The sequence below is a fragment of the Brachionichthys hirsutus genome, unplaced genomic scaffold, assembly GCF_040956055.1.
Source record: "Brachionichthys hirsutus isolate HB-005 unplaced genomic scaffold, CSIRO-AGI_Bhir_v1 contig_1025, whole genome shotgun sequence".
Lineage (NCBI taxonomy): Eukaryota > Metazoa > Chordata > Actinopteri > Lophiiformes > Brachionichthyidae > Brachionichthys > Brachionichthys hirsutus.
The window spans coordinates 565,706-589,144 of NW_027180325.1; the positions used below are offsets into that span (position 1 = coordinate 565,706).

The 23,439-nt window shown below is 42.1% G+C and overlaps 1 protein-coding gene across 1 annotated transcript; it reads right to left on the bottom strand.

Moving 5' to 3' along the window:
• Nucleotides 1–13,510: 13,510 nt before the first annotated feature.
• Nucleotides 13,511–22,186, bottom strand: ddx6 (DEAD (Asp-Glu-Ala-Asp) box helicase 6). The gene is made up of 13 exons (XM_068756908.1): nucleotides 21,877–22,186; nucleotides 21,701–21,764; nucleotides 21,182–21,286; nucleotides 19,673–19,802; nucleotides 18,147–18,293; nucleotides 17,368–17,462; nucleotides 17,114–17,236; nucleotides 16,886–17,014; nucleotides 16,425–16,541; nucleotides 16,261–16,324; nucleotides 15,748–15,849; nucleotides 15,460–15,639; nucleotides 13,511–15,018 (listed from the first exon to the last, which is right to left on the bottom strand). The coding sequence occupies exons 1-12, from the start codon at nucleotides 22,068–22,070 to the stop codon at nucleotides 15,464–15,466; spliced, it is 1,446 nt and encodes a 481-aa protein (XP_068613009.1). The 5' UTR covers nucleotides 22,071–22,186; the 3' UTR covers nucleotides 13,511–15,018; nucleotides 15,460–15,463.
• Nucleotides 22,187–23,439: the final 1,253 nt, after the last annotated feature.

Here is a 23,439-nt window from a genome sequence, read left to right on the forward strand (position 1 = left end):
AACATTATGTTCTAACATTAAAATCAGGATGAAGAAAAAGAAATGCTGGGGGCATCGTGGAATGGGTTTACACAGTCACGCAGCTGCATGTAAGACATCTCCAAGCACACACTCGAGGGGGGGGGCGATGGAGTAAAGCTCGCCGCCACTAGACTCTGTAACAGTGGAATCATGTTCTGCAGAGTGAGGAATCGGGCCTCTCTGGCAGCCTGATGGATTCGTCTGGGATTGGCTGATGCCAGGAGAACATTACCTGTTTAGTGGAGGAGGGATAATGCTATGGGATTGTTTTTCACGGGTTGACCTACATGTCCCATAGTTCCAGTGAAGGGAAATCCTAATGCTTCAGAATACCAAGACATTTAAGATAAGTATATGCTTCCAACTGTGTCGGGTCAGCTTGGGGAAGGCCTTTTTTTCTATTCCAACAGACCAACGTCCTGAAAGACATGCTTTGGTGAGTTTGATTTGGAAGAACTAGTCTGGCCTGCACAGAGCCCTGACCTCAAACCCATCAAACACCTTTGAGATGAACTGGAACAAAGATTACCAGGCCTTCTTGCTCACATCGGTGCTTCACAAATGCTTTTCTGGATGAATGATCAGAAATTCTCACAGACACACTCCAGAGATTTGAGGAAACGCTTCACAGTGGAGTGGAACTGTCACAGCTGAAAGCGGGGTGGGGGACTCCATGTTATAATGTCTATATGAACTGCCATAAATGCTCCCCAATGTCTACTGTGAACTTTGGAAGATGAAATCATGCAAGAATTAAAGATTCATCATTTGGACACAGAGTGGCTGTGATCAAGGTCTGACGGTGTGAATTCACAGTTTCATTTGAACATATCACCAGCATTATCATCTAAAATTCTTTAGCTACCCAGTTAAAATAGAATTAAAATGTCTTAAGGAGCCATACTGCCATATTTCATTAATGCACTCACTTCATTTTTTCTCTCTCTCTCTCTCTCTCACCAGCTCATTTGCATTTCTACTTCAGTTTGCATGCAAATAGAAGGCCTCGGGTCGAGTTTAGCTGCAGTTCAGCAATAAAGTTTTTAATTCAATTAGGCGAATATTTATTTTTACTGTCAGTTCAGTCATCTGTAGCGATTTGTTGTGCACCAAGCATCAGCAGCAGCAGCATACTGAAGAGTGTCCAGGAGCAACTGCATGGTCTGGTATCAGACCTCTTTTGCATCTAACGAAAAACACTAAAATATGTACACAGGAAATTCATGGTTAATTCATAATTAATATTCTGTAAATCGAGTTTCAGTTATCAGGCCTTGATAAAATATGCCAAATTTAATCTCATTTTCCCATCAGCGTGTGTTTGTTTGAAGTCTGTACTTGGACCTAAGAGACCTGGAATAATAAATTCACCTAGTCAGGCTCTTTTGTGCGCTCTAATTCACTGCAGCGGCTGAGATGACCGGCGCCATAAGGAAGCAGAGTACAGCTGTCTGCTGCCTGAGGTGAGAGTTGATCCGTACTGGCCTGCAAGCTGCAGAGCTATGCTATTGGTCCAACCCCAACCCAGAATGATCAAAACAGCCAAGCATAAAGGAAACTTGTATTTTCATTTGGCAGGCAAATGCAGAAAAAGGTGATGTAATCCAATGAAAAAAGAGAGAAAAAGAAATGATACGAAAATTCACTACAACACCCAAACGGCCCGAAAACTACACTTAAAAAAAAAAACATAAAGAAAAGAAATGGGGAGGAGAGCGAGAGTATATGTTAGGGGGGGAGGGGTGAAGTGACAGGCTGGGCATGAAATTCTAAAGACTTGTGTGTCTGCAAGAACATTAGGTTACTCATCCAACACATGAAAGGAAATTGTTGAATGTGCCATTCGTCTCCACCGCCAGGTTCACCGTCACGTCACGCTGACAGGAGGAAGAACACGACACATACCGAGCCAGCTACGTTATCGCTACGCAACACCGACTCTGAAATACCGAGACTTCACGAGATGTTCCCTCCCAAACGGCGCTTCATGATCTCTGTGTACCAACCAAGTCTGTCTCGATTCAACGCTGGGTCAAATCTAATTCTACAGGAGGAGATTGAATGTGGAATTAAACAATGACACATTTTAAGTGCCGCTGACTCTCGGCCTCAAGTGTATTGAATGAGGCTTTTCCTTTTTAGGTTGTAATACACCGTCCCTCAGTTTAATGAAATCCCAGCAACGTAGTCGTCTAATTATATGGGAGAAGCAACCACAGAGTTTTTAGGGCAAGAAATCAGTCGCTCTCTGATCATGTGTCATACTTGGTTAAGACCAGACCAAAGGCAGAAATTCTTAGAAATAAGCAGTCTATCCCTGGCAGAGCGTTTGAGGGGAGATGCCAAGAGTCTGCTGAGTTCTGTGGAGGATTATTTTTGAAGTCAAAGAACAAATGAGCTGACTTTTACGCAACTATTCAAATTGCTTTCCTTGCTCTTTAACCTTTAAATTTATGCCGCTGCTATATTTTGTGCTGTGCACATTCACAAAGGCTAGCACAAGCAAATGACATTTCAAATGGATATCTAGCTGATGGCCAATAACTGATGCAGATGCCTTTATTGTTATTTTTTGGGAGCTTGATTCTTTTCTTTCTTGTTTGTTTATATTACTTATTATTATGAAATTTACTTGAGGACATTAAGAAAGGAAGAACTTTTATTTTCATTACAATGGGCTAAATTTGGATAGCTGGTGAATATCAGCTTATGTGCCAATAAATCAACAGCAGAAAACGAGGTGAATTTCCAGTGATGCTGATGCTCAGCTGGTCGTTGTTCTTCCAAAACAAAGAAACCAAGCAATGAGCTGTATATGATAAGAAAGAAGACTTTTAATAATTGTGGATCATACAAGTAGTAGTAATTTACAATAACATTTACAATAAAATAGTAACTTACAATAACATTTACAATAAAATAGTAACTTACAATACAATTTACAATACAATTTACAATAAAATAGTAACTTACAATAAAATTTACAATACAATTTACAATAAAATAGTAACTTACAATAAAATTTACAATAAAATAGTAACTTACAATAAAATTTACGATAAAATTTACAATAAAATAGTAACTTACAATAAAATCTCCCGTGCAAGTCTTCTGTTCAATGTCACAATGAAAAATATGCGACTATTTCAAGGAAACCACACAGGGAGCCTTTACAGGTTGTGGATGTACACACCCTTAAATTAAGCCTGAACTTAATTACATTTTTTGTTATTTTAAATCAAGGAGCTCGAGTGCAAATATAGGGCACAATAAAAAAAAACATGAGCAGAAAACAAAGCCCCATGTTACACAACTGGCTAATAAGGGCATGAGTTTCAGGAAGTTCTTACAGGGAAAGAGCAATATATTGCCATCTATATTGCCATCTATCATCGGTGTGCATGAGAGCAATGGATGGAAACCCTCATCCTCCAAAAAACGGTATGTGATACATGAAATGCAGTGTGTGTCTGCCATCTGCTGGATAAATGAGCACAGTTCATAAGCCCTCCTACTGCCCTGCATTCAGCTGGGGTGTTGACAAAGAGGGTCATCCCTTTGGTGATATTTACAGCTCTCCAAAATCTCCCTCCAGCCTTTGGTAGCTTCCATCCGCCTTTACTGCCTGCCTCCTCACCCAGTGTGCTATTTTTTCAAAAAGAGCCTCATCACTGGTCTTCTGAAAAGCGTGATGGGCGGGGCCTCTGCCTTACAGAGCTCCGGAACAGGCTTCTGAAAGGGAAGGAAGAGATGTGAGTCCCAGAACAGGAAGCTCTTTCCATCAGTTTAAATGTGTATAGCATACCTCATCGCAGCAGACGGCTTTTTCTGTCTCTTTATTTGTTGACCTCACAGACACGGGAGACACCCCCGCTTCCTCACTGACCTTCCTCTTCTTTGATGACGGAACAGATTCGGAAGGAAGGTGTCTCTTTCCGGCCCGTGGAATCCCGGTTGTTGTGCGGTCTCCACTGGCAGGGGGAGCTGGCTGGCACCAGTCGTTAGCCACAACGCTCTTCTGTTCATAAAAAAGGAAATTTGTCTTTATTATTTAATTTGATCTTTTAACAACTAAAAATAAATAGCTTGCAAGCTACATTTTTTAATCCTACAATAATTATGGGATAAGTTAACAAGTAGGAAATGTACGACTTCCTTTTCTTGCAGAGTTAGAGGACCGATATCACGCTTGTGTATTTGTGTCTGTAACGTCTACAATGCACATCCAAGTCCACCATGCCACTTTCACATCGTTTCACATGTGATTACAGATTAAATAAAATGACAAGACATTTGGCGATAAGCTCAGCTAACTGTACCCAGAGATGAATGAGAACATTCTAATTCTGGGAAGGAAGTTATTGGGTGTATTCCCAAAATATGAAACATTAACTTTAATATGGCAGCACAAATAATTAAGACATTTGGTTCACATGAGAAATGATTTAAAATCTATTTTCTCATCCAAAAATGTTCTCACCGCCTCAGCTTTGATTCTTTTAGCTGGGCTCTCAGAGGCTGCTGTTTGTTTCCTCTTGGCCGGCTGACTGGAGGGGACTGCGCCACAATATGCCACTGCCTGGCTGACGCTGCGCTCGGCGAAAACGGTGTACACATGGTTCTTGCCACCTTTGCCTTCCCTCCAGGTCAGATCTGGCATCTTGGAAATGCATGTGGCAGAGACATGCATTCCCTCTTCCAACACGCCAGTTGTTTTGGCCTTGCTGTAGACTGGAACGGCACAAAATAACAGAGCGATTCATAAAGTCAGCCATGTTTGAATTGATCTTAATTGAAGGAGAGAGAAAAGGCAAACGCACCATTGTCAGTGAAGTTCTGAACGTTGTCTTTCACACTGACGGAGACCGATTTAAAATTGCGCAGGTCAAAGAGCAGCCCAATCACCCATGTTGTGCTCCGTCCACCTCTGACACAGAAGAAACAACAACAAACAATCAACCACCAAGACAAGTTTCATTACTTTTCTACTGCACAGTTAAATATGGATCTTATAAGCATTATTGTTAAGAGAAATTGCAGTGAAAATTAAAACACAAAAATGTAATGGTGTCCTTACTGAGCAGCGGCTTCAGTGGTGGACTTGGTGCTCACATGCGCCCGGGAAACGAACGCATGGATCTCCAGATCCTTCACCAGCAGTCTGATCTGGGATTCCACCAGGCTAACCCTGACAAAGGGAGCAAAACCGTTTTCAGTAAGAGGAAAACAGACACGTGTTCCAGTTCACCTGAGACGTCTGGCTGGTTCTACTCACCAGTCAAGATGCTGCCTCTCTGTCGCCGACGATGCTGTTAGCAGAATGCAATGCCTTCACACAAAAAGACAGAACAATGTCTGAGCATGTTGCTCTTATATCATCTCAATAAGGAAATAAAGCATCACATCTACAGCTCCACTTTCTTTACAGCAGTCAATCTTTGGAAAAGCTTTGACGAGGAGCAAACAATTCACAATGTCAAAGATAATTATTGCATTTTACAAATCGATACATTTTCGACTTCTTTCTGGATGTGACAATTCTAGTTTAATACATACTTATACTTTCCAAGGAAGTCTGGCTCTTCAAACAGCTTGGACCAATCTGCCTTATTCTGTTCGATCTCCTGGCAGATTTCATGGCCTGTGAACGAGAGACAGGAAAGCTCAAAATCTGATTCAAGCAACTCCCAGCTTTGTTTCCAAACTAGAAACTACTAGACACACATCCACTGATCCCCTATGAACGCAGCACTGTGAGTATATGTTGGATGTAGTGAGCGAGTGAATGTCGATGGTGGTCAGGAGGGCCGATGGCGCAAATTGGCAACCCTGTCAGTCTGCCCCAGGGCAGCTGTGGCTCCAGTAGTAGCTTCACCAGCACCAAGTATGGAGTGAATGAAGAATGCACAATGTAAAGCGTCTTTGAGTGTCCAGAAAAGCGCTACATAAGACCAACGCATTATTATTATTATTATTATTATGTCATCTGAGACACTACACACCCCGAATGATCTCCTCTGTGATGATGTGGAAAGTGGAGAGAGACACGTTGGTGCTGCTGTTCTGCTGTGGGTAGACTGGGGTGATGATGGGCATGAGGTGGAGGCTGTCAGGTCGATGAAGCTGAAAGATCACAAGAAAACATACTTGGCTTAACTGTGCTACAGAGATCCCCAATCACAAACTGAAAATGTAGATTTTATAGGAGTTAGTAGTAGTAGTAGTAGTAGTAGTATAGTAGCTGTATATTTGTAGCTTAAATCCTGATAAAACGCTGCTGGCTGGTTCCTTACCCTGGGTTCCCAAAATGGGTGGCCGTACCCGAGGTCATCTACTCGCTGCAGCCGAACAGTGTAAGGCCACTCCCTGAAAACACAAGATTTTCACATCTGATGATCTTTTTTACAAAACGCTCACAGGCACGTACCTGCACGCAAACACGCAATACCTGAAAGTGCGTTCTGTGAAACACAATCAGTTTGTACATGGAGAAACACAGACTGGCTTTAATGGAAACAAGACACTGACGAGATGATGATCAGTCTCGGGGAACTCTTATCAAATGTAATTCAATATTTAGTCTTCCCACAGGAACACCAGAATCAGAATACTCACCACATGGAGTACACCTTGAAGAATTTAATCACCAGGGTGGATGCGGTCGCATTTGGGTACACCTGGCAGATTCTTGCCACAAGCGTAGTCCAAGATATCCCGCCCAAGAAGCCCAGCATGTTGGAATAAATGTTCCGTCCTGAAGGGAAAGATGAAGATGAGACAGAAGTCAGACCTCTAGTTCTCAAGACGGCCTAATTTACAGTGAACCACTTTAATCTGCGCTACCAGAGCAGCTCAATACAGCATGTTACTATGTCCACGTGTCCTCAGTTTGTCGGTCTGTTTTTGCTTTTTCATATTGAGCCGAATTAACAGTGTGTTTGCCACCACACGCACAAAGAAACGTCAATGTTTTCAGATGCAGTGAGCAACACTTAAACCCAGTTTGTATCAAAGGTGAAGTCAGTCGTGTGTCACCGTTAGTTACGGAAATTCTCAACATATTCTGAACCGGTCTCTGGACGGTCTGGCAAAACGTAGCGAGTTGAGTTCTACCCACGTTTAGCCCACAGCTTGATGGTTCTCAAGGCCAGCTGGAAGTTCTCAACATTTGGGACAAGCTTGAGGATCTCGGCTGATGTTCTGTAGCCTAAAATACAGAGACAAATGTGATTGAAGACAGTCATGTCAAAGCTTCAGCCACATTACCGTACACTAAATGGCCACACAGCACAAAAAGGTTCCTGCTGTTTGGTTCTTACCGTTGAGACTCCTCACACACTCTGTACCCATGTCCTTCAACAGCTGATCGTTGAGGAAGTTGAGTTTGTCAGGAACACTCCTTCGTCCCAACTTTGCAAATACCAAGTCAATCTAGAAAGAAGCACAGAAACCATTAAGACACATATAGCTTTCTGCAGAGTAGAGTGTTTCCCTGGTTTTGCAAGTCATATTATTACCTCAACCCCTTCAAATTTCAGTTTGATGACTGGGACAAATGCCTTTGTGATGGCCTGAAGACACAAAGATGGTTAGTTAGTTAGATAATCGTTACTATCTTGTATGACGTACACGTACATGGGACTGTGCATATGGCTAACCCGTGCGTCGGTGACCTCCTTCTGGGCTTTAAGCTTTTCAAAGAAAGAGGTGAAGAAATCACCCCTCTCCAGAAATGAGGGTCCCACGCAAACAGCATCGATATCAGCGCCTGTCAAAACAGCACAGGTTCATATTAGAGGAGCTTCTCCATCTTTTTCCTTATGAGCATGCAAAGTTCCGGCAGTCCAGACACTCACGGTCAAGAATAGGAAAACTCACCTTTTGAATCGACCCCCAGAACAGAGGAGCCAAACGGAAGGACCTTTCCTCCAACGTTGTCCGTCACTATTTCTGGTACATTCTAAAATTAAAAAGTAAACAAATAAAATGTTATCTTTGGAATAACATGTTTTAAGCACCACAGCTGGTTAGCTTTGAAACAACATGGCGTATATAAAAAGATGTCCTACCATTTCGATGCACATCTCCGTCAGCCACTCCTTAAACAGCTTCTCTAGCTTTTTGGTGATATCCTCTCTGAAAATGAAACACAGGGCATCTTCACATTTGTCTGCACCTTAACAAGCATACAATGGTCCCTCCACTTGTGCTTTAGCGCTTTTATTAACTTCACTCATTAAGTTCTTGATGACATTAAGTTCTTGATGGCAGTAAATCGGTTAGCTCTAAAGGACATTTAGAGCTAACCGATTTACTGCCACTAACCACAACAATCACAGATCCTCTATTATTCTAGAGCCGGCAATATAGGCAAATGCTAAGGGCGCCGTGGCCTCCAAGGGGCGCCACAAAAAGGTGGAAATACCTTAAATATAATTGTATTAAAACTAGTTATTAAATTATTCTTGAAATGGAAAAGCTCACTCTCATTCAAATGTAATTTGACGAGAATACTCGTTTAGGTACTGAATTAGTTAATTGCTATATAGATCCAGACAGACACACACACAATAATATAATAAATGATAAACAGTATTATTGTAATATAAAATGTGGTTTTATTATGAGATTAACTTTGAGACAGACGGTAGCACAAATGGAACATCCAGTTCCCAAACAAATATAAAATATCTGTGACAGTCTTTGTTCAAAATAGCAAACAGATGTTTTCTGATCTGATCTGTTTTCTGTCTCAAACAACTCTGTCAGAAACGCCTCTGAAAATGAAAACGAAAGCAAGTTCATTGCGTGCACACAATGAATGTGCATGCATGTGCACGTTTTCATACTGTGATGTCACAGTAAGAGAGATTTCTTCCAGAAGCGTTTCTGTACTTGATTACAGAACTACACAACCAACGCAGTATTTGGTTTATTTAGCGGTTTTGGGGTTGATAATCACCCAAAACCACCAAATTAGTCATTTTTCTAAACGACTAACAAGTAGTGTATATTTCAAATCTTCAACAAAAAACACGAGCACAGCACAAAGTCGACACGCCAACGAATCACGCTGACGCCAACTGGATGTAGGTGCAGCTCTTTGTGTTTTCTGAACGCAGATCTCGTCCAGTATGTACCGTACCGGTACTGTATTTTATGTGTTGTAATATGTATTTTAATTTTGAAAAAATACTATTTTATTTAACTTGGGCCAGAAAATGCTTATTTTATGTAAATATAAACATTTGTACATACCGCAGAATCCCGCAATAAAATCCATGATATATAAAAATCCACAATAAAGTGAATCTGCGGAGAGTGAACCGCGATATAGCGGGGGGACGTCTGTATTTTTAACTGTCCCTTCTGACATTTTGACCAACTAAACATCTGATGGACTAAATCAAGGAAAAAGTCAACCGGTAAATCCTACCTGTGCTTCAGCACTGATTTGCTCTCAAAAACGTCAAAGCCCTTCAGCATTTCAAACAGCAAGCCGGTCCGGGTCAACTCGGCCTCCTTCGGCAGATCCTCGCTGATCGGAAGGGTGAGTCCGTAAACCTTGGGGGGCTGTTGGACAGCTGGAGCCTGAATCTTAGTTGCTCTGAAAATTAACAAGATTACCTTGAAACCTGATATGTTGACTGGATGCTCCAATTTTTGTGTTGAAAAAAAATCATCCAGTGTCAATCAATACCAAGAAAAGCATGAACAAAAGCAATAACACTTAATACTTACTTGATCGAAGTCATAATCACTTTATCGAGTGCAGAAGAAATATGCTCTCTTAAAACTTTTTTCTTTGGCGAGTTATATATATACCCACACCACTTGCTTTGAAGTGCGACACTTGCTTTGAAGTGCAACTGGTGACTGTTAGGTGACAGTTGACAAGTGCAAAGAGTCATTGGGCTAACATTCAAGACCAAAGGATTTAACATGTAGTAGTGATGCTTTAAGTGGGTCATCGTGTGGGTTTTTTAAGTTTGCGTGGCTGAAAGTGTTAAGTTCTATTACACTGACACTTAACCTGTTAAAGTTGAGTGTATCATATTTGATGAGCCATCTACTTCATAAATTAAAAATGTCCCACTTGAAAAACCTGATGTATACAATGAAACACGTTTCTCCATGAGACAAAAACTAAAAGCAAATTGAAGACAAACATATACCGTATGCAGATGTGTTTTCTTTTTACAAAAAGGTTCCTTAACACCTCATTTTACAAAAATAACATTTTAATGGCAATTATTCATGGGTCAGGCTTCAAAGGGTTGAATCACGCATCCCAGATCTCAATGAATTAAATATTCCAGAAGAAAAATAAAGAAGAAAAAGACAAAAACAACAATTATACTGGAGTCCACATGAAGCTCTCGTTCAGAGACCAGTGGAGGGCAGTAATGCGCCGGGCGGCGTCCATGTTGCCGGAAATGAAGAGGAGGGGAAACAAAAACAAAACAACGCTGAGATAGACACAGCTACTTACTTTTGCACTCAACTTCACACCCTCATTAGCCAAAGTGTGTTTTCACTCGGAGCCGAGAGGTCAGTGATGCAGCTGTAAAAGCCAGCTACATAATTGCTAGCGAAATAGCATTAGCATCAAAGTCGTATTACGGAGCTAATGAAAACACGCACGCTGAAGGCTGCAGAACTCGCATGTCCCGAGAAGCTTTTGCCAACATCAGCCTGACGAGGAAAACAAAGTCGTCTAAACCGGACTCGTTCTTGTAATATGCTGCATCAGAAACGTTTTGAATTAAAAAAAAATACAGTTCACTGTGCAATTTAATGTTGGTCACCTGCTTCACTACGAAGGAGTTTGGTCATAAGTTTTATTTTCAAGCCAGGTTATTACTTTCTTTCTTGCACATTTAAAATGGCCACCAGTTTAGTTTGTCAGATATGTGCAGTCAGTTTAAGTTTTGAGAATTATTACGCATGTGGAAAATAAAATGAGTAAAAATGATTCCTATATCTTGAGAGGTTGATTTAAGCTTCAAGTGCAATAGGCTGTCACGTTTTTCAGGTCTGAATACCTGTGACTGTAACGTAAATAAACTGAAGCAAATTGCATGTTCTTCTTGAGAAATCTGAAGTTGTTTTGTAAATGGATAGTTTATTAAATAAAAACATATCCTCATGCAATCGTGATTCCTTCCACTGAAACAAAAGGAGCATTCATTTATTGGCATCACATCAGGCTGCACGTGGCCCCTGAACTGAAATGAGCGACCCCCCCCTGCTCCAGACCACTCTTAATGCAACAGCTCAGTAGTGTGTGGCTGTGCGGCCTCCTCATGCCCGCCTGCATTCCCCATGTCTGGGCATGCTCTTCATGAGGTGACGGATCTCCTCCCAGATCTGAATCAGAGCATCAGCCAGCTCAAGGACCGTCTGTGGCGGCAGCGGTTGCTACGATACACGGTGTTGCCGTGGTACTCTGGATTCAGATCCGGGGAACGGGTGGGCCAGCCAATCGTATCACTGCCTTCATCATTCAGGAAATACCGACACGGTCCAGCGACACGAGGCCCACAGTGGCTCTGAGATGTCATCGCGGCATCTAACGGCAGTCGGCGCTCCAAGGACGTGCCCCCCCAGACTGACCCACCACCAAACTGGTCAAATTTGTAGGCAGCATGATCTTCCAAATCTTTTAACCCTTCGCAAATTGCTGATGACTGCAGCGGCCAGGATTTTGGGATTGATGTGAAAAGGCTCATGATTTAAGTTTTTTTTTTTTTTTTCCAAGGTATTAGACAACTGTCACCAAGTCATAGTACATCACACGTGGTAAGGACAGAACTGGACACGGCAGCGGTCAAGGAGGACAAAGGCTTCAGACACATTAAATTTCAGTGACCTTTATTTTGAACCAAATAATCAACCTTTGAACTCAAGTCCACTGTAAAATTAGAGTCACTGAAAATCTTGCCAATTAAATTGACCAAATTTATGTGAAATAAAAAACAAAACTTCAACTCGCTTAAACGTGGACATTTTTTAACTTAGGTAGAGTCCACATGAAGACTTGAGGGGAAAAACTTCCAAATTTAAGGGCAACTTTTCAGAAAATTGTATAACCATTTCCATAACTTTGGATCAATTGCTGTTTTTGTAATGCCTAAAGGCCCCCACCCCGCTGGCCGAATGAATATGCTGACGCACCGTCTTTGAATGCAATCCTCCAAGGGCTCCCCTCACATCCTTCATTGTCAAACCATCAAGGGAGGATGAGCATCAGGTGCATCAGGGCAGCAAGAACGCCAATTCAACCCCCCCATCCCCAATTTAAATGAAGACCTTCAAGAATGAGACAATTTAGTTCAAGAAATTATCTAATTAGTCGTCCACTTGAGGGCAAGATGCTCTTGTCTCAGTCTTCAAGGCTCTGATGGCAGCCACTAGCAGGTAAAGCAACGTCACAACACAAGAAGCGCCGACGATGGGACACAGAGGACAAGGACGGAACACAGAGGACAAGGACGGAACACAGAGGACGAGGACGGAACACAGAGGACAATGACGGAACACAGAGGACAAGGACGGAACACAGAGGACAAGGACGGAACACAGAGGACGTGCTGAGAACTGCCAGTGGGCTGCCAAAACACAGGCAGCTGCCAAATGCCTGCAACGGTCGATCCCTGTTGGCTCATCTAAAGTACACTCAATTTTACTGTTTAACAAGTAGCCCCCCCCCCCCCCCTCCCCCATCAAAACAGCCTAATTATATGTGTGAGTACTTAGGGGACACTAGAATTGAGCAAACAGGGATCACAGTCCAAATCAATGAGAAATCCAATGGTAGTATTAAACTGAGCCATCAACATCTTTTAAGAAGAATTAAATGAGCAATAATCCTCATCGATAAGGACGGTCAAGAGAGCATCTCACCAGGACAAAGGGGGACCTCATTTGCATAAAGGTGTCCGAGAGAGGCCCGACCACCTTTAAGCTAAACGAGGTCAAACTGTAACCCACAGCCCCAAAATAAACACAATAAAGGGTAGAGAGTTGAATCATTAACTCTGCACCCCGAGTCACTTCTTAAACAGTCCAACAAAGCGTCATTTTGTAACCCCCCCCCCCCCCCCCAAGACATTTCTGTCCAAGTTCCACACTGCCATATATTTTCTCTAATAGGCGAACAAAGCGCAGTGCTACACGTTTTACCGCGTGAACCCATCTCTGTATTTCAGTGTAGCCCAACTCATTTAGGTGATTTTTTTTCTCTTCATGAGGCACCTTTTCTTAGCCGGATGTATTAAAGTCAGGAGACTCCAAATCGAGAAATCCCCGCTGAACCTTTAGGTCAGATGGTTAATTTTGATACAGCCCCAGTCTTACAAAGGACAAAATTTATCTAGTGCCCCCCCCCCCCCCCCCAACCCCCTCCCAAAGGGTCGCAAAACAATGTAGCTGCATTTTCAGAGCTCGTAGATTGACGCAACATCTTAGCCCCCCTCCCACCCCCCAGAAAACAAATTATCTGCCAATTCAGCTGCACTGCAGCAAGTAGTACTACATGATGGAATATTATATTCTTTTCCAACAACATTCTCTGTAAGCAGAAGTCCTAGAGAATGTCTCACAAGTTAAGGCTGGTGACAACAAATAATTCACTTTTCCAATGCGCAAGTTTACCCAAGAAATCTGTCTAGACCGAACACTTGTCGACACTGGTAGCAAAAGAATAGGGGCCATATTTAAACCATCTCAGTTGAAGTGCAGCTTTCTAGAATTGCACGCGCTTTCGAAATTTGGAGGGGCTAAAATCTTATCACTGCTGAAGTCTTCCTCCAAAAGCATTTCATGCACATCGTCATTTAAATGTTTTAGATTCTAATAAATGCAGCAATTTCTAAAATTATAAATAAATTCACAGGCCAATACTACAGATGAAACATACTGACAAATAAGGGAATCGTCTCCAGTGCTAGGAAGAGAGAATGGGATAAACAGCTTTTCAGTTTGTCAGCCAGCCTTTTTGAACTTGTTTAAAACAGTTTTAAAATGAAGGTATATACACAAAATGTAAGGGGCAGCCCACACGTCGGCTGCACGTCTCGCAGAATTAAATATGGCCACCCATAGGAAAGTGAAACACAGGGCAAAGAAGAAAGAAAGAAAGAAGCGTTCCCTACAAATCAACTCCACCGAAACAGGAATCCTCACGGCTCGTGGTGTTGAGAGGCTGCGTGTACGTTTTAGTGTTCTGCTGCTGAAGACAGGAGGGACGCGTCTGGGTCTTTTAGAAGCAAAAGGTTTCTCATAAGCGTCAGCGAGAAACAGCAGTCTCTTCGGAAGATAAATCCAGCATCTCTGTCCGTGGAAAATCCAAGTTTGTCCTCAATCCGCTAGACACAAGTGGAACCAGCAAGAAAATGCAGACCGTCCTCCCTCCCAAAATGCAGACCGTCCTCCTTCCCAATTATCTCCATCGCCGCTAAACGGATGAGCCAACCAAAAACAGTCATGGATTCTACTTTGTGGTTCAACATTAACTCGGTGACAAATCATCAGCTAGGTAACAATGAGTGTGTGTGTGTGTGGTATGAAGTGAGCTTAACGGTGGATAATGGAGGGTTATTACTTTAGAAATGAGTTGAACTGCTTGTTAAGGCACTTGATATAAACTGGGTCAAACTTCCAAAACAAAGACTAGCGAGTGGAGGCTGTCGTGCATCCGTCTGTCGGCGCTGGCTTCGTGTCACTGCTGGATATGTCTCGTCACCATGTGCATTGATATATTCTCAACTTGGTCCCATACCGTCCTCCCCAGTTCCGACGTCTTCAGTGTGTGGCATCGCAGCGCAGAGCCCCGCAGAAGGGCGAATGAGTTCCAAAACTCGTCCATCAAAATACACGTTCCGTATGGTGGCGTCAAAAAATAAAGACAAACTGTACAAAAACGAAATCCAAAACGGGGGGTGGGGGTGGGGGTGGAAAAAAAAAGGTTCAAAGGGGAATGGAGGATGGACCGATCTGTAGAGAAAGAAGAGTGAAGTAAAATTAGACCAGATCCGCTAACAAGCGGTTTGTCTGAGCCGTGAATTTGACATGTACGATGGTCTGGACATGTTTTAATGTGTTCCAGCAGTCAAAATAAAAGCAGCGAGACGAGACTCAGGTTAAACAGGTACACAAAACCGTGCTGGGTCACGTAGAAAGTCCGGTCAATCCCAAAGATCCAAGTTGCGCCGATGTGTATCGACCATCCTTCCCATCACAGGTTGACGTCAGTAAAGGTGAAAATTCTATCACTAAAATTAGCAAACTGCAAAAACTGAGAGATGCACAGCTTCAGGTCGCCTCGGTCGCTGCTGCATCGAGGAGGTCCAGACCCTCCTCGGAGGTGGCTGAGGGTCACACCGAGTAGAGCGGCGCCACCGCCCCACATGGGAAGCGTAGCTCGGAAGGACTTACCGGCTCATGGCTTGACTTCTTCACCGCTCTCGCTGTGGTACTCTGCCACATATAGGCTCTTGTCAATGATGCCCGGGATCGGCTTGATCTCCGTTCCAAGCTGCTCCTCGATACCTTTCAGGTTGAACCGATCATCATAAGTGATGAGGTTGATGGCGAGACCCAAGTGCCCGAAGCGGCCTGAATAATGACGAAAGTAAGTCTTGATTTGTTTCATCACTGATGACATTGAGATGACTTTTTGCACAAGAAGCTGCCGATGACCCTCCAAATTGAACAGGGTCTTACCAGATCTACCAATGCGATGAAGGTACGTCTCTCCCAGCCTGGGAAAGTCAAAGTTGATTACGACATTGACAGCTTGAATGTCAATTCCTCTTGTGAAAAGGTCTAAGGCACACGCAAAAGAAAAAAACAAAAGACATTCAAGTCATTTTTTTGTTAATCCAGCCACTAGAAACTGGATGTTGAAGACAAAAATATTAAGAGTTGTTTTTAAATACCAAACTTAACGGTGAGAACCAAGCAGACACATGAAAGATTGCTTGGTCCAAGCAAAGGATCATGGTCAACTTTGCTTGGATACCTTTATGAAAATTGGTCAAAAATTAGGTTGTCTTTCAAATTGTGACTACAGGCTCAATTGCGAGTCTGAAATCCCAGCAGACATATTGCCACAACGGCTCGAGTGTGGCAGAGCAAGTCTGGTAGCATTCAGTAAACACGGTCTCTGCTTGCAACACAATTGCTCTAGAAATCATTTTTCTCACAGACGCGCATGCCAGAGGCGCCGCCACTCACCAGTACAGACAAGATTCCTGCAGAGGCCGTTTCTGAAGTCGTGAAACACGCGGTTACGATGCTCCTGAACAGCAAGAAAAAGGAAAGTGCTCTCAGGCGCCACATTCATTCACATACAGGCGTCTACGCGACAGAAATACACGCCACTTTGCGGGATGCCTGACCTGTCTCATCTTGGCATGAATGTAGAAACACGAATAACCAAGTTGGGAGATCTTCTTGGCAAGGAGTTCCACTCTCTGAGAGGAGTTGCAGAAGATTATTGACTGGTTGATCTGGAGCTGGAGAGAGAGAGAGACGGTGAGAAAATAGTCACGTTTTAGTTTCTAGCACATTTTGGCGCCATTCAAAAACAGCACATCTCTTAAAATTTGGTTGCATCATTTCAAATTCGATTGGGACCGTGTTTGGACCATAAATGCAGAGCTTAAGTCTAAATTTCAAACATTGAATACATCCAGAATTTTCTCTTATTATAATTCCCTGCAGCATAATTAAGGTGCGCGTTTCCTTTGTCTATAAGTCATTGTAACATTAACCAGTAATGCACTATTGTGCTATTAATAACTACCGAGATGAGATGGTTAATCTCATACTATTGTAAACATGGAACTGAAACACTTACCCTGGAGAACAAAGTGTTAAGGCAATGGACTTTTTGCCTTTCAGTGACGTATGCATAATACTGAGTCACACCCTTCAGTGTAAGCTCCTCCATCAGATTGATTTCATATGGTTTCTGCAGGTGTGCCGACTAAAAAGCACAGTAAGAAAACAGGAAACGGTTTCAGGTTGTGCAACAGATGAAGATTTGTCATCAGTCAGACGTGATCTGATCAAGTGAGCCACTTACCATAAACTTCTGCACGCTGAGCGGGAAGGTGGCAGAATAAAGCAGAATCTGCCTCTGTTTAGCCAGGAAGCCCAGAATCTCTTCCATCATGAGCACAAAGTCCTGGGACAGGAGTTTGTCAGCCTGTTGAGCAGAGGGTCACGCAAGGAAAGACATTGAGCAGCTTCTCCACCAGTAGTTTAGCCTCTTAAATGGCTCAAGGTTAAATTCAGTCCATTTTTAATCTTTGGGAGGTTAAAATATAAACGACTTACTTCATCCAACACGATCATCTGCACTTGATTGACTTTGGCAACTCCTTTCTTGATGAGGTCTAAAATCCTCCCAGGTGTAGCGATGATCACGTGTACTGTCAAATGAAGCATTGGTAAAGATTTGGTTGTGAGATTTGCACTTCAGAGCAGCAGTGCTATACTTGGCTGATGATTTAAAATGCAAAAACTAACAGGCCATTGCAAGCCAGGAACAGGTTTCCTTCCATTTCACACCTGTATGATGGTGACATGAACTAATGGAGAAATGCATCTAGACATTTATCCATAGTTTTGTTTACAATTAGGCTTTTTTAAATCATTCAGCTTGTGTTAACTCTTTCAGTGTCAGCCATTTCCAGCTCAGCTATATGCCGAGTGCCCCAGTTTTTGCTCATTTTTCCCCATTTTTTAAGCCTGACAGAATATTTTGTACTCTGCAAACACCTACCATCCTCCATTCTGGAGTTATTGGCCATGGAGGGGAGTTCAAAGAACCCAATTCAATGTTTAGGTTTAGAATCTAGAAAGCCGTCAATGGCTTTGAAAGAGTTAGAGATTTTAGCACTGGTCCAGCTCAGCCTTGTTGCTATATCAATTGTCATAAATGGAAATAGGATAGTTCTGGCTAAATATTTGATAGATGGGCATCAATAATTGCTCTGCACTACTACTACTACCCCCAATGTGAAAGGACATGTGCATCTATAGCTCACATGGGAACCTTCATTCAGATATCGTAGAACATCAGGTGGACATGATTTGTATGAACTGACTCTTACCAGTTTCATCGAGTCTCATGATGTCATCACGCAGGTTGGTTCCACCTGTGGTTGCCATTACTTTCACGCCACCCATGTGTTTGCTGACCTGGATACATATTTGGCTTACTTGCAGAGCCAGTTCTCGGGTGGGCACTATAACCACAGCTGTAAAACAGAAACAAATTATGAAACCCGAACCAGCTTTTGTTGGACCCAAAAAACCCAAATCTTTCTAAACTATTAAATCAATATGGAGAAAGGTTGAAACGGTGTGGAAGAAAACGCACAATGTTGAAAGTAAGTTGGTACGCGTAAATTTAATGGGGTATAGCACACAGTGCTAACTGTATGCTACGGAGTAGCCAATTCAGTTACTGTTATATTATTCTCTGTCAAATCCAAACGTCCGATTAAAATAAGCAAAATCGATACAGCATTAAACAAGGCAGTTTTCAAAGATGTTGGAATGCTATGCAATAGTGTGCAATGATTTACAACCCATTGAACGCCCATATTTTATTGATAACGCCACAAACAACATTTCAAATGTTTATGGATAAGGTGAAGTTTTTGAAAATGATTTTAATTTAAAATCTGAAGCCATAAACATATTTTAATTCGGAACGGGATCCTATTTAAAACTGTATTGCATAATCTTTCCTCTCAACACTAAACATTTGCGAAATGGAGGAGACAAATTCATAGCGTACCAAACATTTTCACTGCATGAAAATACGAGACTTGCTTCTGGTTTTAATGCAGTGCCATTTGTGCAACGCGAGGATCCCATCCAGCACTGGTTTCCGTCCTCGCATACTAAGATTTATTGATATTCTCCAAATAGTTCAATATTTTGTGGTAAAAAATAAACTTATGCAGTTTTACATTATGAAACATTCTTACATAGCTGCATTATTTGCCAGAGTAGTCTTCTTTAAAGGGATGAAGCCCACCCATGTCACTAACCAGCTGCTAGTGAACTCCAGCCATTCGGAGATGTCCCACCAGCTGCTTAATCTGAGCATTCTCACTTTTCCCAGTCTTTTGGTTGCCACTCAACGTTTTGGAAATGTTTTGCTAGAAACTTCAAAATGGAAATATCCTTTTCAAAAAGCAATTTGATTTCTCATTTGAAATCTAAAGTCTTTATGCCATTTTAAATATGGTGTTTCAATGGTTTGAGCACATTCACATGGTTTGTTTGCAGTTTACACTGGAATGCTGACATTTTTACTTGAAAAATATAAATTGAAAATCAAATTTATACAAACTGAAAGATCAATTTATTGCCCCCACCACCACATGAATGTGAATTTCCCAGCTCCGGTGGCTAAATAGTATGACTCAAATACAACAAATGTAGCAGAGACTTAGCATTAATAACTCTTGCTGCCCCTCGTTCCCATTCAACTTTGATTTTATTCACATTTTGTAATGTCTATAGTGCCACAACATTCCAATCCTCCGGAAGAACGACTGATAAGGTGAGAAACGTGTCACCTCCACTTTTACTTGACTCCCAGTAAACGGCAGAAAATGCTTACCTTGTACGTGGTCCCTCTTCAGGTCAATGCGTTCAAGTAAGGGAATGAGGTAAGCTCCACTCTTTCCCGTGCCATTCTTGGCTCTGGCCAAGATATCCCTTCCTGACAGGGCAATGGGAATGCTTTCCTCCTGAACAAAAAAAAAAGAGTGAAACTGAAACTCACGTCTAAACACTAAACCTGGTCACAGGCTTCTCAAAATAATTATTTCTGTCTCCTCTGGGCTCGACGACAGCAATGCACTTCTTATTGGGATCCCTAGCAAGAGCATCCAGAAGCTCCAATACATCCAGAACAGTGCTGCTGATGAGTGCGGAAATATGAGCGTATCACACTGGCTTCCCGTCTCCTGCAGGATCGAGTACAAGGTCTGCCTCCTCACCCATCAGTGCACCCACGGCAACGGCAACTCCTATCTAAAGCTCATTGAACCGCCGTCTTCCTCCCACTCTGGAAACTCCCAACTCACTCAAAGGCAAAACCTGCACTATGGGAGACGGCTGTGGAATGCCCTCCCTGAACGCACCACAGTCAATGGATGCAAAGTGGACTAAAGACATTTCTTTTTAACAAGGAATTGCCTAATGGGACTTTAAAACTTTTATTTTTTATTTTTTTAGCTTTGTGTAGGTGACTGCTGATTGGAATGTAATAATTTCTCTGCCCTGTTTTCCAACAATTATTTTAGTATTTTCTCCTTTAATGTAGCACTTCAAGATTTGTTTCAAATGTAAAGTGCATTACAAATAAAATGTATTTATTTATCTTGTTAAGCGTTCCTGGTTTGTATATCAAACCAACTGGCCGATGGCGAGACAACTGGTGAATCAGCAACCAGGTAGTGGGTACCCATTGATGTGCTTGGGGAGGAAAGGAGACATCAAGTAAACCAAGGACAAAGAAAATGTACTCCCTCATGGTAGACAACAAAAGTTGGACATTCACTATATTTGGCAAATCGCAGACAAATTGCATGTTTTTGGAGGAAACCGTAGAACCTGGAGAAAACCCACACGGACACATGGAGAGCATACAAACTCCTCAGATAGGATTCAAACCCGGTATCTTCCTGCTGTGAGGCTACCGTGCAAACCACTACCCCACCGTGCAATTATTCTTTTTGGGGGTCTACACTGGGTGCTTTAAAAGAATCAAGGGTTGCTGAGTTCAGACAGAAAACATTTTTATCATACTTGTTAGGAACATTACATTTGTTTATTGTGGCTCCACTTGCAGCAGCTCAGGACTCACACGCCTTTCTAACCTCACAATTCTGTTGTATCACGACAATAAAGAGTCTCATTCTTATATGAAATGTGTTCATTATCAAATAATGCAATTAAGTTCTTTAAGTTAAGATAAAACAAATTGTGGAAGGCGTCGACTTGTATTTCGGTTTATAAGTAATATTAGTGACATTTCTGTATTTTACATACGGTTACAGTATGCAAATTCATAGAATATCGCTGGTATACATTTCAGCTGAAATAAAGTTATGTCAGAATGTACCTGGATTGGAGATGGCTTTTCCCAGCCCATCTCAAATATTCCCATGAGCAGCTCCCTCTTTAGGCAGTAATCTTCAAACTCATTGCCCTTTGTTGCAGTCACATCCTGTAAGAAAACACAATGACTTAAAGATCTGGTTGAATGTATGGATTACATCCGACTGGAATGGGTCAGGGTTGATCAAAAGGTAGCGTTCGCAAATAAAGCTAAATTTGTATGAGATACGGAAAATAATGTTTTTCTACAATCTAATTGAGAATGATTGGCTCCAGGTCACGCAACTGTATCCCTGAAGGCTTCAGTGAAGGTTAATATTGTGTTATGTTTTTAAAAGAGCATTTTTATGACATGTCAATACACATATAATCACGAGCAAGTATGGCATCAATTCAATTATACTGTTAGCGCAGCTACTGGAGCATGAGCAAATATATCTAAAGATTGATGAAAAGAAATATTAAACTTCATTTTTCCATTTCAAAACTCGGGAAGTTTCAGCTCAAAATATATTGTACCAACCGAAGTTTTCATCCTCATGTCTTTTGGTGGCAATTTCAAATTTTTCTTCCAGTCATCTCCAGGCCTGTGAAATAATGTCAGGAAATACCACGAGAGCAAAAATCATCACAAATAATTGTGCCATTACACAAAAGACATCAAGTCCCAATTCATGCATTCCTAGAATCATTAATTACTTGACGACAGCGTTGGTTGTTGGAGCCGACTGGGAACTGCCATTGTTGATTGCGCTCTTCATCTGGTTAAGCTGATGTTGGGAACCTCCGCCGCCGCCACCCGGGGGTCCGGCGGGCTTCACGGAACCTCTCAGTTGTCCATTCTGGTTGGACAAGCCCAAAATAACTGGGTTCTCCGTCCTGGCTGTACTCATGTTTAGTTCGCTTGAGCTTTCTGCTCTAGGAGCAATAAAGCCTCTAATAGGAGAGAGCCCAACCCTTTGGGACCACTCAAAACCCAAGATTGTCCTTTCCTCTTGAGACTAAATAATTATCCAAATCTCTTGCATAAGCAAAACTCATCAGAGTAAAATATCGAAAGAAGAAAACAAAGAGGAACAAGCTCCTATATTTTTTTCCAGGAGACTTGGGAGCATTGAATTCTTTAGTAATTTAGTGCTTGTAGATACAAGCTACCATTGTTATTTGGAAACCCACACACAAGGAAGCCGTTTTCCAGTATTGGCCGACCGTCTACGCTGCCACCTTGTGCAGCATAACCTGCGCGCCGCGTCCTTTTCTCCGTGTATCCAACCCTGAAAAATACCAAACACAAGGTTAGAAGCAGCGTCCCGCACAAAAACTAACAATTTAATGGCAATGCACAGCAAAAAAAACCAAAAATGTTGACTTGTAGAGGCAGCGAGTCCCACGGAATCGATATTTAATGCGTTGACGACAGACAACTGGCCTCGCGTCAAAAGTTAGCAGACATAGCAGCGGGTGACAAGTTAGTTGCTTGGCCCTTGCTAACAGCGGAAAACGTCAATATGTGCCCAACTCGTCGAATTTCCAGATTTTACACGTTCAGACGTCTTGCGTAAAAAACCAGAAACAAATACAAGATAGCGTGTTGGCATTTCTTAACACTTTGATCGAACATCCCAAAGGGAACGAAGATAGCTTACCCACTGTTAGCCACTGACATCTGCCTCACTAGCACATACGCGTTTAGCCTTATGCTTCTGTTGTGCTGCTTCAGTAATCACCGTTGTACTACGGGATTCTGTATCATTTACCCTGATCAACACCCATTATTAAAGTAATTAACCCAACTCACTGTTAGTTTACCCCCAAACAAACCTACACATAAAAAAAAAACGTTCACTAGCTAGCATTTCCTCAGTCGAAGGGGTTACCGAGACTGGGCTACTAGCAAGCTAACATAAAATGGCTAGCGGTGGCGAGATAAGAGTTCTCGCTATTAAAGAAGTCACCACAAAACAATGACGCCTCTGGTTACCAATAGAGGCTAGCGCTAAATAGAAACAAATTAGATGCGTAGAAATTTACCTTTGAGTAGTTAAAACCGATTCTCTGTGCAGTGTAAAGTATAGCGTTACTCAACCTGAGCTGACTACGAAAAAGTCTCGTCAACCAGCCGATCAAGATGGCGTCCGCTCGTATTTAAACCCGCCTCCCCGTCGAATCAGCTGTTTTCAGCTCAAATCAAGGGTTTACTTTCAGTGTTCGGTCCAAATTATTATTATTAAAATTAAATGATGAATGTATCACTTAATTTAA

Excerpts from the sequence above, each read along its gene's own strand:
- ddx6 (XM_068756908.1), bottom strand. The coding sequence starts at position 22,070 with ATGAGTACAGCCAGGACGGAGAACCCAGTTATTTTGGGCTTGTCCAAC. Across the intron at positions 21,765-21,876 it reads ACAACCAACGCTGTCGTCAA|GCCTGGAGATGACTGGAAGA; the intron begins GTAATTAATGAT and ends ATTATTTCACAG. Across the intron at positions 16,542-16,885 it reads TTAACACTTTGTTCTCCAGG|CTCCAGATCAACCAGTCAAT; the intron begins GTAAGTGTTTCA and ends CTCTCTCTCCAG.